This window comes from Anarrhichthys ocellatus, unplaced genomic scaffold (genome assembly GCF_004355925.1).
Source record: "Anarrhichthys ocellatus isolate YVR2014 unplaced genomic scaffold, GSC_Weel_1.0 scaffold83, whole genome shotgun sequence".
NCBI classification, from domain to species: domain Eukaryota; kingdom Metazoa; phylum Chordata; class Actinopteri; order Perciformes; family Anarhichadidae; genus Anarrhichthys; species Anarrhichthys ocellatus.
In genome coordinates, this window is record NW_022280113.1 from 236782 (window position 1) to 251669 (window position 14888).

Genomic DNA, 14888 nt, shown 5'->3' on the forward strand with positions numbered 1-14888 from the left:
CCCCCCCCCCCAATAAAAACAACTGTAACAGATGTGGTTGTGGACAGTGAAACCGCTCAGTCAGTAACTGAAGGAGCACTCCAGTTGTATTAGAAATAGTACTAGCACAGCTGGAGCTATAACTGCTATTCTTTTAACTAATGCTGAAAAAAAACTGTATCCCGTTAAAATGAAATCTAATAGGGCAGGTGACTAAAACCTACCAGAGACGAACTCTGAATATGAGTACATCTTCTCAGTACAGTGATTCATTAACAAATTGTAACCGAAGCCACTAAATTAAACTAAACTGTATCATAATGCTGCTGTAGCGAACAAATGTCCCCTTGCGGGATTAAATCCTGTTGTCAGTGCCTCTCAAACAAAGTTAATCTCCCTATCAGATTTATTTTCAGACTTTCCTTCGCAGATAGGAAAATTAAATACTTTGGATCTCCATTCCATTTATTTCCATCTGTAAATCCTTAGCTGAAGCATCAGCCCCAGTTCTGCCCACACCAGAGGCCTTTGCCATTATAGCCCTAAAATAGATGGTTTAAACCGATTGACTGCTTTTGACTTTTAAAACCATATTGACAGATACCTCTGTGTCGAGGGATGTGTCCAATCCCTTTGAAAAAGTAGTTTATGGTTTTCTTATATTCGGACGGTGCAGTGAGATGAGAGACGAGCATTGGTTCATGAGCATAGCCTTCCATTACCCGTCTGTAAAAGCCTCTGTAATAACCAATCACAAGCCCCCTCTGTGTTATGAGATAGCTTTTCTGTGCCAGGACTCTACAGACACCCAGAATTCTTCAACAATCGGCAATGCTTAAGATTTCTGTTATTGTTATAGTTAGGTTTCATGCCAACCCCCATAATCCCATAAATGCCACATGGGATACTTAACCCACTACTTTATTTTAGTTGGAAAATCAAATATATGTGGTAGACCATGCATAGTCCTTACGCAGGTTACGCAATTAAACAGCAGTGAATCGTTGCTGGATTCATGACTAGTTCTGCAGGATTGCATTCATTTTTTAGATTATCGTTCCAAAATATAGTCTATTGAAAAATCATGGCAGTAGTTATAGTATTTGTTTGAACACTGTTTACATCTCTGTGTTTTTTGGAGGTTTCTGTCCCACTGTAACACTTAAGTCACCGCTAGATCAGAGTGCACGACTGGTTCCTGAGGTGAGTGTTTGCACTTCAGATACAGGCATTAGCCGTCAGTGGCAGACTCTGGCTCAGGCCCAGCGTGCCGCAGCCTCACAATGAGCTCACTGTCGTGAGCTGAGATCAGCTCACCCTCCTCCCTCCTCCCCTTACTGGGAGAAACACAACATGCAGAGCTGCTGTGTTTATGTCAAGGCCGCAAGAAATATCAATTTCAGATACTGCTATTAGATATCGGCCCAATACCGACTCAAATAGCTTGATCGGGTATCGTGACAATAGGGCGATCTGGTATTGGGTACCATTATTTTCTAAAACAATAATTAAGTACATTTATATCTTAAGAAAGCAATGTTTAAGTTAAGCCTGATGTTGCTTTACACATAACAGAATGATCCCAATCCCAGGTATCGGTATCTGGACTGAATAAGTTGGGTTGGTGCTTCCCTAATTGATTTCCCTAATGTTTTCTTTCTGTGTTGCCCTGAAAAAGGTCTGGATTCAGTACTTAAAATCATATTCTAACTTCTCAGCTTTCAATTTAACTAAAAATGTTCTATGACCTGGGGGAATCTAAACTGACTGGCCAAGATAATGGAGTCATGTGGAGCTGGCAAGATCATTACCAATCATGTGAAAACCACAAAACAGTCCTCATGACAATTTAGTAATGTTACGGAAATAACAGCCCCCTGTTTGGGTAGTTCTCATCTGCACAGACCCACAATCCTCTGCCAATCAGCACTCGACAGTCTGGAGAGGTTGTTAGGGCTGCAGCAGTGCTGGCAGATTGGTGAATGGAAATGAGAGGTCTCACAGTGACTGGATCACATCTTTCCACTGGTGTCTGCAGCCAGCCTGATAAAGGAGACACTAGTGCTCTGCGCGGTGTTGTGTTGTGTCCGATTCAGATAGGGATGTGAATGTAAAGAGAAAGAGGGGAAAAAAGAGGTGGTGGCTAATGATGGATTGTGTTTGCATGTGTGTTGTCGCGCACAAAGTAGCAGTCGACGTCGCAGCTTGAGAGATCCTGAAATGTTGGGGTAGCTTTAGCGTGCGTGTACTTGCGTGTGTGTGTGTGTACTTGCATGCATGTGTGTGAGGCCAATTCCCGTTGTTACAGTGCTTAGCTACAGGAAGTTCCCGGTCAAAGCCAGGAAACCCACGTTGTCCCTGGTGAGCCATTCAGCTGTGTCCTCAGTCGGATAACTTTCCATCATTTTACCCCCAAAGGAGCACAGTCAGCACTTCAGTCCAGGAAACCTTCACCTCTGGCAGAACGGTCCAGCCTGGGACTCAACATGCACAAAACGAGTTGACGTATTCACAGCATGTCTTAGAGCAGTGGTTCCTAAACCTTTTTGGCTTGTGAGCCAATTGAAACGAGGCAATGTTTACTTGTGACCCCTCTTCACATGTCATGGCCTTCAAGGATGCGTATTTCCCTGAGTTATTGATGGCTCACCAAGTCGATCTACTAATGCAGCAGCTTGCCAATCACCGGCAACTCTTTCAACTGACAGACGTGTTGACTTTGCAATACAGTTAGCGTGTTAATGGGCTAAGAGATCAGGCCTCTTGATGAGCAGGCGCTTACTCATCAAATACAGGAAACTGTCTTTGCTAGAATGAAATGAGATGGATGCCCAGTTAATCTTAAACTGTCTGTTTTGAGTCCATTGGGATTAACTGCTTTTTTGCTGTTCAAACGGAGCCAAACTGCAAGTATAACGTACCGACAATAAATCCATACTATTTGATTTCATGTTGTGGCGACACGACAGCATTTAATCAAGAAGCTGACACCTCAAAACAAAAACAAAAAAAACATTCAAATATTTCAACACAATGTGACATAGTAGGCAGTCCATATACAATGTTCAAGTGCAATTCAACTGTTTCCAAAGATGAATGGATTATCTTAATATATAATAACTTACTCATGACATACAGTAGGTCTTACTGAATGAATCTTACACAGTTGCAGTGTCGGGGCCGTCGCTTTAGCTCTGCGTGAACAGTGCAACATTAGGTAAATAGAGTGAAGAGAGTCTGATGACTTTTATCTAATCTTTGGAGTTCTTGCTGCTCAACCAGCTATGTGACTTTAAGAGGGGCCCTGTCCCTGTGGTGGGGGGGGGGGGGGGGGGGGATTGGCGGGAAGACAAAGTCGTTTTTTCTCATGACATCGTCACCATTATATCCCGGGCCTCTAGATGACTCTGATTTGCCTCACTTCACACTCACAAGACACTCCAAACAGGAATACCCCGGAGGTTAAGAAGATGCATTGCATGTTATGTGTTATTGCCACATGACCACAGTGCAAATTGCCCTCAGCACTGCACACATTGACATAATGTGAAAAAAAAAAAATAGTTGGATCAGTCTTTGTCTCACATTTCATTTAATAAATCAGCTGACCTTTGCATTATAAAAGTCTACATTTCGTACATCCCGACCCGAACACGGAACAAAAGTAAAAAGCAGGCGTCTTTAACCACTTTCAAATGTGGTGAATAGTTTAGCCGTGAAACACATTCAAAGGAGACTTTCTCTCCCGGATGGTCCGCTGGGGACATTTAGGGACATAGGAATCTTCTTATCTGTGTAGATTGTAAATGGGCACTATTGTGTATAATGGGGCCGGATGAAGAGTCGATCCAGATATTAGTTTCTGCAGATATGCTTGTAGCCGTGTAAATGTCGACGTGTAACTAACAAGAAATGTCAGTAGAGAAAATCCAAACTAAGTTAGAGTTCAGTTAGAAAGTCATGCAATAGACAGCAGTCTCTTTACCAACATAGAGCTGACATTACAGTTGCCTTATCTCTCCCGTGCAGCGACTTGACTTCACAGTGCCACTTCTCTGCATTTCTGACGTTGCATGAAGGAAATACCTGTGGTTTAATGCTGTGAAGCCTGAGCCTACTGAAAAAATACGGCCCGACAAAAGTCATTTTATTATTCTGATAATAAAAAATAAAAAACTGACATTTACTGGTTGTTCGTAAGCTCACATGCGCTACACACCAAGCTTGACTTTGACCTTCAAATCCACAATCTGCTGATAAGACTTTACTTTTGACATGTAGTTTTGGTGATGAGGTTGTCAATCAAACTTTGAGAATACACAGTGGATATCAAAAGACTGCTTAGGTTTGACTTTCTCCTCCTCTCCCTTTCCCCCTCTTCTTGTCTCCTACAGATCGAGAGGACCAATCCATTCTTTGCACGTGAGTTACAAGCTCAGTCCACCACTGCATGAATTCTATTTTATGTTAACATTTCTTGTGCTTTATTGAAACTGTTGTGCATTCAGACATATAACTTATTGTTAATCAAGCAATTTTAGGTATCCAGGGCCTGTACCAGGATGCCTCCGTGTCTTATATTGCTGAGATGAACTGAGCCCTCTGTCCCAAATTCATAGCATACGGTTCACGGTTGATTCATTACTCTCATGCATGTCTCCTTTATATCCTTGGAAATAACATTACATGGTGCAGTATATTTCCCTTCAGCATTTCTTTTGTCTGAATTAAATGAAAGTGACAATAATGTGTTCACTGGTAATTAAACAAGTTCAGGAGCAGCGCAAGTGAACCAGCTGCTCCGGGGCCTTAACAGTCCTTTTAAATCATGTATCTCAGGGACACTGACCAGACTGTCACTACTTGAGAGATACGTGTGAAATGTGGATCTGAGAAATGCCGGACATGTCTGCTACACAGTCCCCTGGCATCTTTTCAGTGACAAGTGTCTACAGATGACAGGAATGTCCCCAAAGGAAATTCCAGAGGGGATATCAAGACACAAGCCATGCAAGGCCCTTTCACTCTGCAGGGTGAATAGTGAGGCGTTAAAGTTGCATATCCCTTCTATGTACACACAGGGGTCAGAATACTTCACTGTGATACAGCACTACCACAAAGAAAGCCGAAAACATATTGTAGGGCAGTTACTTATAGGAAATATAGTATACGGTTCACTTGTTAGCATTTATTACATTGTTATTCTATTGTAATGTGTTGCTGTGGTAAACAAAAGACGGATATATTCATGCTTTCACACGCTTACACAGACATTAAAATATAGATTATAGAGATAGTTAAGGACATGGAACTGAAAAACACAAACTGATTGCAAATAGCGTGAAACGCTAAGATAATGATGCAGTCAGCAGCACTGCCTCATTGATTACATGGCATATCTTCTGAAATAGGGGAGGTGAGGAATCAGTCAGAGACATTGACATAATCCTTCCCTGACTATCCTCCTTTCACAGTAACCAACAAGACAGACGGTTACACACCGCTTGTCTTTACTCTCAGCCACATCACGCTCACTCTTATCTGAAAGAAAAACAATATTTTGCGCATACTTGGTGTATGCAAATTTGCACTTAGTGTAAAACCTCAAGTATGCTCTGGATCCAAACTGCTCCCCCACACTTTCTGCATGGCTTGGAGATTTCTTCCCTGTTTTTTCTTTTCATGCCATGGTCTCTGTCTGACAGAGTTGCTGCACATCCACACGCCAGCAACCACAAGGCATAAACTTGACTGACATACTGAAAAAACTATTGCAGAGAAAGACACACATGATCAGATATGCACCAGAATTTAGTTTCAGTTTAAAGATTACATTTGTGCATTTCTTTGTTGTGGAAAAGAGGGTAGTGCTTGTCTGTAAAGCTAAAGGAGGACATGGCATTTTAGCTTTATTGATCCAGTCTTTAGATGGGTTCATTGTAAACAGTTAATTGTTTCACAGAAGTTATTCTGAGGATTTTTGTGTTTGTCTTCTTTTGTTCCACAGAGGTGAGTCAGGAGCTGGCAAGACGGAAAACACAAAAAAGGTCATCCAGTACCTGGCGCATGTTGCCTCCTCCCACAAAGGAAAAAAAGACCACAACATTCCTGTGAGTTTTCTCCTTTCTCATCTCTCTAATTTAGTTTGCCAAAGCCTGCTCGAAGCCATAAACCTAACAAGTCCATTCAAATCTGTTCGAGTATTGACGTAAATGTTAGATTTGAATGCAAAATCCCACCACTTTGCCCTATCATATCTTGGTATTGCCCTGCAACCCCAAGACTGGGTTATTATATTGACCTATGACACTGTAGTTGTAATAACGATCTTTAGAAGTAACTAATGAGCAGTTTGGCCAGGGTGGGATTGTTGTGGTGAAAGAATAGATACCAATACCTGTAGTAGGCAACATGGCTTTGTGCACTGTGTGGACACAATCTAACAATTGCATTTGTTTATCTGTAACAAACAGCCAGAATCACCCAAACCAGTGAAACAACAGGCAAGTTTTTATACTTTCTTATATACCATGTGCATGCTACACACACATTGTCTTCTCAAACACACCTGATCTTAGAATATCTGTTTGACATGAGCCTCCTAAGGGTTCATCAAATGGTGTGAATAAGAAGTGACAGTTGACACTTGGTGTGCTGTATTTAGTTAAAATGCCCGAAAACAGCATAATTAGCTTTAATGTTTTCTCTCTCCGTCAGGCGCAAAATGCAGTTGTAAGTACATTTTAATACTTGCATGATTATTCAGACTTCCTTTATTGTGTTTTATGTGAATGACTTAGTTTGACCCGCTCTGTACAGTTGCTTGCCATTATTGTCGTTCACACTCGGTGAAACATAGTCAAATGCATGTTGTTTGTATTTGTTGTGATAGCCATATGTTGAGCCTTGGCTAACATCTCGTGCTGTATGAAATTTAGCAAATTCTGATGCTGAAAAAATACATAGAATGCTAATTTTAACTTGTATTTTAGTTAGCCATGAATTGTATCTGTGTCTTAAGTTAAGATCAGTCCTGGTCATCAGGACCTAGATCCCTGCAGATAGTTCTTGTAGCCACCTGTGAATTACATCATACGTGAGATCCACATTACAAACAGTAACTACCTGTTAACCTAGAACACTGGCAGTAATCTGAGTCTTGAGGGCCAGGATTACAGACCACTGAGGTGTTGTAATAACTCCCGTGGCTAATTCCAGCTATAGACCACTGTGAGCTGTACCTAGAAGGTATCATTAACAATGTTCAGCTTTGACTACAGGTTCATTTGTAATCATGACATAAATGCAATTTATTATTTTCCATAATAACAATTGAATCTCCCCGTTCCTACAGAGTGGACCCCTGTTTTATGTGAGTAGTATGTAGTTTCTCACCTATTTCACCTCAAAAATAACAGGGGTGCTCTACCCACCCTGTTGCCACCTCTTCTTTACCCTGTGGTTCTATTTCATTCTTCCTGATCGCCAGACGGCGCTGCTTTTGCACTGGATATCTCCATCTTTCACATACACACGTCAAGTCGTTATACCAACAAAGCCCCCCGTGACCATGCGGCTGCATGCCCCAGTTTAAAACCCTAACATCATCACGCTCAGCTCGTCTGGTCCATGGCTAACTTAAAACGGGTGTTTTTGGCTCCTGCTGTGTTGTTAGCTCTCTGCTAATTCATCATTAGGTAGTAGGGTACTGGGGTAACTAAGTCACAGTTGTTAAAGGTAATCGGGCAGTGCTGTAGTGCAAAACTGCTACTGTAAGATAGCTTTTGTTTAGAGTGTTTGAGGCACGCTACAACGTCTTTCATCGGAGTTTGCCCAGACTAAGGAGCTCCTGCTCCCTGTAATCTCCAGCACGATAACAGGGGGCCAGCTCCTGGTGGTGACTCTAACACTAGGCACTCTCCTTGTCAAGAGGATGATGTACTATCAACTGCAGCCTCTTGCAGTTCGTTCACAGATGAGGGGCAAGACGGGGACAGAGACACAGCCTCCTGGGCCTCTGATGCTTTTTCTCAGGGGTCTAATGGTGGGCCATTACATGGATCACAATCTGTCCGTTTCTCAATGAAGCCAGCCTTTGGGATGGCTTTAACATGCCTGGGGCTGGACGAAGCTCCTGTTGCAGCAGCTCCTGCAGGTGTTTTCTTTCCATGCAGATGCCACAGCCCTCCGCCTTCTCAGTCCCTCCTTCTAAGCCCTATATTGAAGAACTCCAGAACTTGCAGAAAGTTGGCTGCCATGCAGGAGGCAGGTAGCTGTGGCAGTACACACGGGACATATCCGTTCCCTTTCTCACCTTATCCTGGGTCTCTCTCGGAGCCTGCAGGAATATCTGGTTTGGACTCCTCTGCTCAGATTCTTAGTGATGCATCCCTTCAGGCTTTTGATTTCATGTCTATGGAGCTTGGAAGGTTGATGTCATTGGTGACACTGGCACACCACGATGTCTGGCTAGCACAGTCTCCTCTGTCGAGAGGGATGTTGTTGCGATGATGTTCGGGTTTTACACTGGGGCCTACATCATTGCATGGTCACAGGTAACTTTGTTGGTGTAAGGACTCGACCTGCGCATAAGTGAGATGGAGATATCCAGTGCGAAAGCACCTTCGTCTGGTGGTCATCCAGATTCCATAGTTACATTTGTAACTCCCATTCTGCTTTAATTTTCGCATTGCATGACGTGTACTTCCTATCCTCACTGAATTAATAGGATCTGCTTCTTTCAGACATTTAACATTTACATTACTGACAGTGTGAGGACACAGACTTTCATAGAAATCAATCTTTGCTCTAAACTCTAATCATTTTATAAATTAGTCGGCTTGTTCCTGCCCAGATTTAGAGACTTGATACGTGACTGCTCTCCTTTTTTGCTCTGGTGAAAATAGCGACTTATAATATTTGTCCGGCCTTGTGACCTCCGGAGCACATGTGGAGCAATGACCACACAGCCACAACTGGCCTCTGCCTCATGAGATTTAGTGGAACAGTTTTGACTGATCCTCTTTGACTCCACTCAATCTGCCCTAAAGTGCTGCTGCATGGCCGGCCAAACAGCCTGCACTTTGATGAGAGAGACACTCATAGCTATGACCTGTACATGTTTTCTATAAAGGCAGAAAAAGGACTTTAGCTCTTTATTTACTTTTAGCTTGAAAGTAACTGGTGATTTGTAGTGAGTGATATTGGGTCTTTCAGTAGTTTTGAGCCATCTGAGGTTGCTTAAATTTGATCACAGCTACACAAAATTGGCCAGCTCAAGTAAAGCAATGTTGGCTGTCAGATGCCTGACATGCACACTTTGCAAACAGGAATGTGGGTCAACTTCTAATGCTGCTGAATTGGACCCCCACTGGTGTTTTTAATCTGCTGTATGCACATAAAGACAAAGAGCAGACCACACAGATGGGTAGAGGCTGCCAATGAACAATTTCAGCTACCAAGTTGCACCACAGGCCTGCGTTTATACAGAAACAAAGGCTTTTTGGTTTGAATCCTCTGCCCTCTGGGCTCTGATAGCTGGAAAAGGACAAGGTTTATCCACTTCATCCTGCTTCATTCCAGCTTCTAAAAAAACTCAATTAAAAGCAGCCCATCATGCTCTGCGGCCAAAGATCACATTACATGTCTCACATCCTGAGTGCAATGCTGATTCCTCATCCCACAGAGTTCCCTTTAGTGGAAAATGGCCTCCTCAAACCTTTGGTGTGTGCAGCTATTTTTGACGTAATGGGAAAATGTTCCACTCAGCCACATGAGAAGTAACATTGCTGAAGACATTTTTGTTCTCTCAGCAATCTTGGATTCTCTGTTCATGACGAAGCCCACAATGTGGCTGAGATGGAAACACAGTTTACCACCTGTCCAAACATACGGATGAGTTGCTTATTTATTTATTCAGCCTCTTAAAGTGTCCAGTCTGATAGGGAAAAAAGAGCCAACGTATTTTAGTTGTGTGTTGTGGACACATTCGTTCTGACATGATAGAAGGACGGGTTGGCGTTCCTGCAACAAAAACCCATATTCTCCCTAAAACTCCATGTTTACAGGATTATATTTTATGTGCTTGAGAAAATACAGTAAAGCCTCAAGTCCACTGCCAGGAATAAATGGTTTCAGCATCTTAAATATGATCAGATTAATTGTTCAGCCTTTAAAATGTCCAAAAACAAGTCTTTAATTGCTAGTTTTATCCTAAACAAAAAGATAGTTAATTTGCAAAGTGATAAAACATATTTCCATCACATAAAGACGTTACCTTTTTTAATCTGGTTTTCAAATGGCGTGATGACATCCCCTCGGCCTGGTCTTGCTTTGGATGAAGAGTTGTTTGATAGTAAAAAGCTCTTTGTGATGCGCCGCACGCATCACAAAATTCAGCTTGGGATTGGATACATTTTACACACTCAGTAATACAATTTCATCCAAACAATAGCTCACGTGAACACCCGCAGAACAACTCCAGATAAAGAATTTAAAAAACCACTGTACCTTAAACTTGTCCATCACCTTACAAAACCTACACTGGGTATGTGAGGTCTGTCTGTATAACAAGTCTTCCGGTTTCCGCTGTCTTTGTCTGCATGTTTATGTTCATTTGTTTTTCAGTGACAGTCAGTGAGTCACAGTTCATTTCTCATAGTTGTTCTTGGTTGGGATCATCATGGGGACAAAGGCCTGCTGTAACGTGCCTCTCTTTCTCAGGGTGAATTGGAACGTCAACTTTTACAAGCCAACCCCATCCTTGAATCTTTCGGGAATGCTAAGACAGTGAAAAATGACAACTCGTCACGTTTTGTAAGTACAGAATAAATGATATTCATGTAGAAGGGCTGCATTTTTAATGAGCATCTCGCAACGTCTACTCTAGCCTTTGTGACAATAAGCAGAGATAAAACTGATTTAAGATAATTAGATTATCCTAATTTTGCTCTAAGCAATAACACAGGTCATGTAGCCGGATACAGGCGCCTGCTAGTCATTAATGATACCTTTAATGTGCTCGGTCGTTTCAGACTGGAGGCAACTCCACTCAGCAGACCTCTTAATAGTAACGTAAAAGATCTTTCTTAAGCATTACTGTAGTATCTGTCAAATTAAGGGGCATTATTATTTATTTACCAACTGTGTTGCCTCATAAAAAGACCCTAAAACCTCTTGTGCATTAACGCTGGCCAGCTTAGATGGTAAAAGTTGCCGCGCAGTTTTCACTTGATCAGAAACAGACCCGTCATGTTCTGTGTGCCTCAGGCCCTGTATCCAAACCCATGTTTGTACTGTATAAAATATGATGTATTTAATGTAATTTATTCTGTAGATGATATGTATCGGTGTTAATGTTTATCTCAAACGTATCAGCTCCTCACCATGAGGCCTCAGCTCGTGATACAACAGAGTCATAATGTTGCCGATTGATTTCTGTATATCTTGTCTTCCTGAGCATTTATCTTCTGTTCATCTTGCAGGGAAAATTCATCCGGATCAACTTTGATGTCACCGGATACATTGTTGGAGCCAACATTGAAACCTGTATCCTGTTTAGAAACGATTGACTAGAACTGACTAAGACTCTGAATGTTATAGGGTCACTGTAGGTAACCAAGTTGACCTGTACAAGAGGTGAAGGAAGAGTCTCACGTATACACTAACTGACATTTTAGGTTTTTATTCTACATTAAACTGAACCCACCAAAAGGATTGTTTCTTTGACCGTCATGCGTCAGACTTACTGGAGAAATCCAGAGCTATTCGTCAAGCCAAAGATGAGCGCACCTTCCACATATTCTACCAGCTGCTGGCTGGAGCGGGAGAGCACCTCAAATGTAAGTAAACTGAGCTTTTATACTCTCAAGATACCTCTTATTCTCTTTCTCTGTCATTACTATAGATCATGCTGATTTTGGCAGGTTAACTATTTAAAAGATAATTTATGTTTGACAGCAGCAGTATAATTTATAAAATTCATATTCATGCCAACAATTTCCAACAAAACAACATTTCTCTCCTCAGCCGACCTGCTTCTGGAAGGATTCGACCACTACCGTTTCCTGTCGAACGGTAACATCCCAATCCCGGGTCAGCAGGACAAAGACAACTTCCAGGAGACCATGGAGGCCATGCACATCATGAGCTTCGGCCATGAGGAGATTCTGGGTATGTTTACCGCAACATAAACGCAACAATTTCTCTAGGAGGTTGCTTCCACTTGGTCAGTGTTAGATTACTTTAGAAGAAGGTTACTTAATGAGGTCCCTCTGATTTTATGGTTTTAGAAATTGAAGTCACAGCGAAACGACAGCATTTTAGAGCAACTTAAGCTTTTGTAACGTGAAGTATCTCAGAGAGAACAGAATACATGGGCAGTGTGTCATTTTATTAAGGATTTGCTCAAAATTAGGCATGACTTAAGAAAACACAACCTATGGAGCTGTAGAGGACTGTTGGCCTCCACACACAGAAGATTAAATACTACAAGCCAACCATCCACTTTTGGAAAGGTAAACAAAGTTTTTTGCCAATATATCTGAACACGTGCCTCCTCCTATGATGTTGCTCTGCTACAAACTAGAGTACAATAGTCAAGGATGGTTTTATATGATGTGTGAGGTTAGCGCTGGTAGTCCCAAATCAAAATGGATTTATCAAATTAATGAATTCATGAGTGCACGATGAGTCTTGAGTATTATTTTACAGGAAGATAAAAGAGAGGGATGTTGATGTAAAGATATTCAAGTGATTTTTGCTAATAATATATATAATAATAATTATAATTAGAACTTGGAAAATGTGTTTTTTATATGGATTAAATGTTTCTTGTTTTAATTGATAATGTCCAGTAAGATTAAGTTTAATTAAGTGATGTCTTAAAATATTTATATTGTTTTTGTCTCATTGCCTCTGTAGCTATGTTGAAGGTGGTGTCCTCAGTGCTTCAATTTGGTAACATTAACTTTAAGAAAGAGAGGAACTCTGACCAAGCCTCTATGCCTGATAATACTGGTAGGTACACACACACACACACACACACACACACACACACGCATATGATGCAAGCAATCCTTTTACATCTGCTTCATAACCTCGTAGCTTGGAGCTCACAGGTCAAGACGTCATTCTCCTCCTTTTCCTCTTCCCATATATACTTCAACTCCTCTCCTCCTCTTTTCCTGCCTCCCTCACACTGCGTCCTCATCCACAGAACAGAGGGACTGGTGATTGATGTTCGCTCTCTCCCCAAGACTTGTCAACCTGCCATTAAGCCACATTATATGAGGATTTACTCCTGAAGGAAATGGGGCACGGTCATCCAGTTCCTCCACATGTGGCACTGCATATTTGGCACTTAAATGAGGGAGACGGGGAGAGAGAACGAGCCTAAAGCCAGTGAGGCAGCTCGGCCAGATATTCACAAATGCGACGAGCAGAATCCAGGACTGAAGCAGATGTTTTTTTGTGATAGTGAGACTTGGCTGATCTAGAACGGGTCATGCTTTTTTCTACTTTTCCACAAGCTCCAGCCATGTAAAATATGACAATTTCCTCGTTACACTTCATAAGAAAACCTCTTTGAAAGACTTCTGATAAATCTTAATATTAATCAGTAAAAGTTTAGTATATATTTAATATTGATTGTTATGATTAGGATCTAAGTGTTAAAATAATGCTGGGAACATACATGCTGTGGCCTCTCTTTAATTCTCATTTAAATAAACTTTTTTCCCCTATTATGTGCTTTTTCCATCTCTCGTTTCCCAGCCGCTCAGAAGCTGTGTCATCTGCTGGGTATGAATGTTATGGAGTTTACCAGAGCCATCCTGTCCCCGAGGATCAAAGTGGGAAGAGACTACGTCCAGAAAGCGCAGACTAAAGAGCAGGTCAGTTATCTAACACCGTGTATATCCTCTTAGGTGTCAAGCTAGTATCCTCACTTCCACTGATGATGATCTATCGTAAAGCAATGCAACTGCAGTAGGTCTATTTTAGCGCTAGATCATTTCAGTTGCGTAGTTGGAAGAGTTTATTTCTGACATCCAGGTTTCCGGTAGTAGCAGTAAAAGTCTGTTTAATTTTCGGCTTTGATGAGCATGAATTCTCTCATTTAAATCATCGGTACTTAATTAAGAAATTTAGAAAATGGTGCTAGCTGTATACTGCAAAGCACGAGGAGAGTCCCGAGCTGCATTTTGGTAAGAAACATTCATTCACCAATCACAAATTCTTTTCTTTTTTATTAAACTGGTATCACAATCTGCGCCAGACAACGGTTTGCTCTTGTTGTATTAAGAGCAAACCGTAAATACATACTCCAAAATTACAACTGATTTAAGAACTGATGGCCAATGTGAAGAATTGCTGTCAGACACTGACATCTTTCCTCGTTTCATAGAACTAGGCACATGGTTCAGTTAGTTTTACCTTCTGTGAAACCACTCCAAAGTACGTCTCTTGTTTATGAATCATTCATTTAAAGTGCAGTTCTCTTGCAGACTTCTGATCATTATGACAACAGCTCGATAGACGCTGCTTTAGATTTAATAGTTTTAAAAGTCTGACTCAGAAAGCATGTGGAACATTAACTGTATAAAATGTTGCCACGATGTTTGAGTCCATTTGTTCATTGAGGATCAGGAAGCATGTCTGCATTACACTGATGTACTGTGTCTCCCTATATTGTCTCACCATTATTTTCCACTCTTTTTTCTCTCTCCCTCCAGGCTGACTTTGCGGTCGAGGCTTTGGCTAAAGCGACATACGAGCGTCTGTTCCGCTGGCTGGTCCATCGCATTAACAAAGCTCTGGACAGAACCAAACGACAGGGTGCCTCCTTCATTGGCATCCTGGACATCGCAGGTTTTGAGATCTTCCAGGTTTGGATTCAAATCTATGAAAAA

General features: G+C 41.6%; 1 protein-coding gene across 2 annotated transcripts in view; it reads left to right on the forward strand.

Moving 5' to 3' along the window:
• The window catches only part of myh10 (myosin, heavy chain 10, non-muscle), a 44710-nt gene that overhangs the window by 10704 nt on the left and 19118 nt on the right, over positions 1 to 14888 (forward strand). For both annotated transcript variants that reach the window (XM_031874663.1, XM_031874664.1), the window contains exons 4-15: positions 4374 to 4401; positions 5987 to 6089; positions 6453 to 6482; positions 6697 to 6711; positions 7334 to 7351; positions 10702 to 10794; positions 11463 to 11526; positions 11721 to 11819; positions 12007 to 12150; positions 12901 to 12996; positions 13753 to 13871; positions 14712 to 14864. In XM_031874663.1, the coding sequence (XP_031730523.1) occupies positions 4374 to 4401; positions 5987 to 6089; positions 6453 to 6482; positions 6697 to 6711; positions 7334 to 7351; positions 10702 to 10794; positions 11463 to 11526; positions 11721 to 11819; positions 12007 to 12150; positions 12901 to 12996; positions 13753 to 13871; positions 14712 to 14864 (962 nt within the window). The remainder of the gene's footprint in view (positions 1 to 4373; positions 4402 to 5986; positions 6090 to 6452; positions 6483 to 6696; positions 6712 to 7333; positions 7352 to 10701; positions 10795 to 11462; positions 11527 to 11720; positions 11820 to 12006; positions 12151 to 12900; positions 12997 to 13752; positions 13872 to 14711; positions 14865 to 14888) is intronic.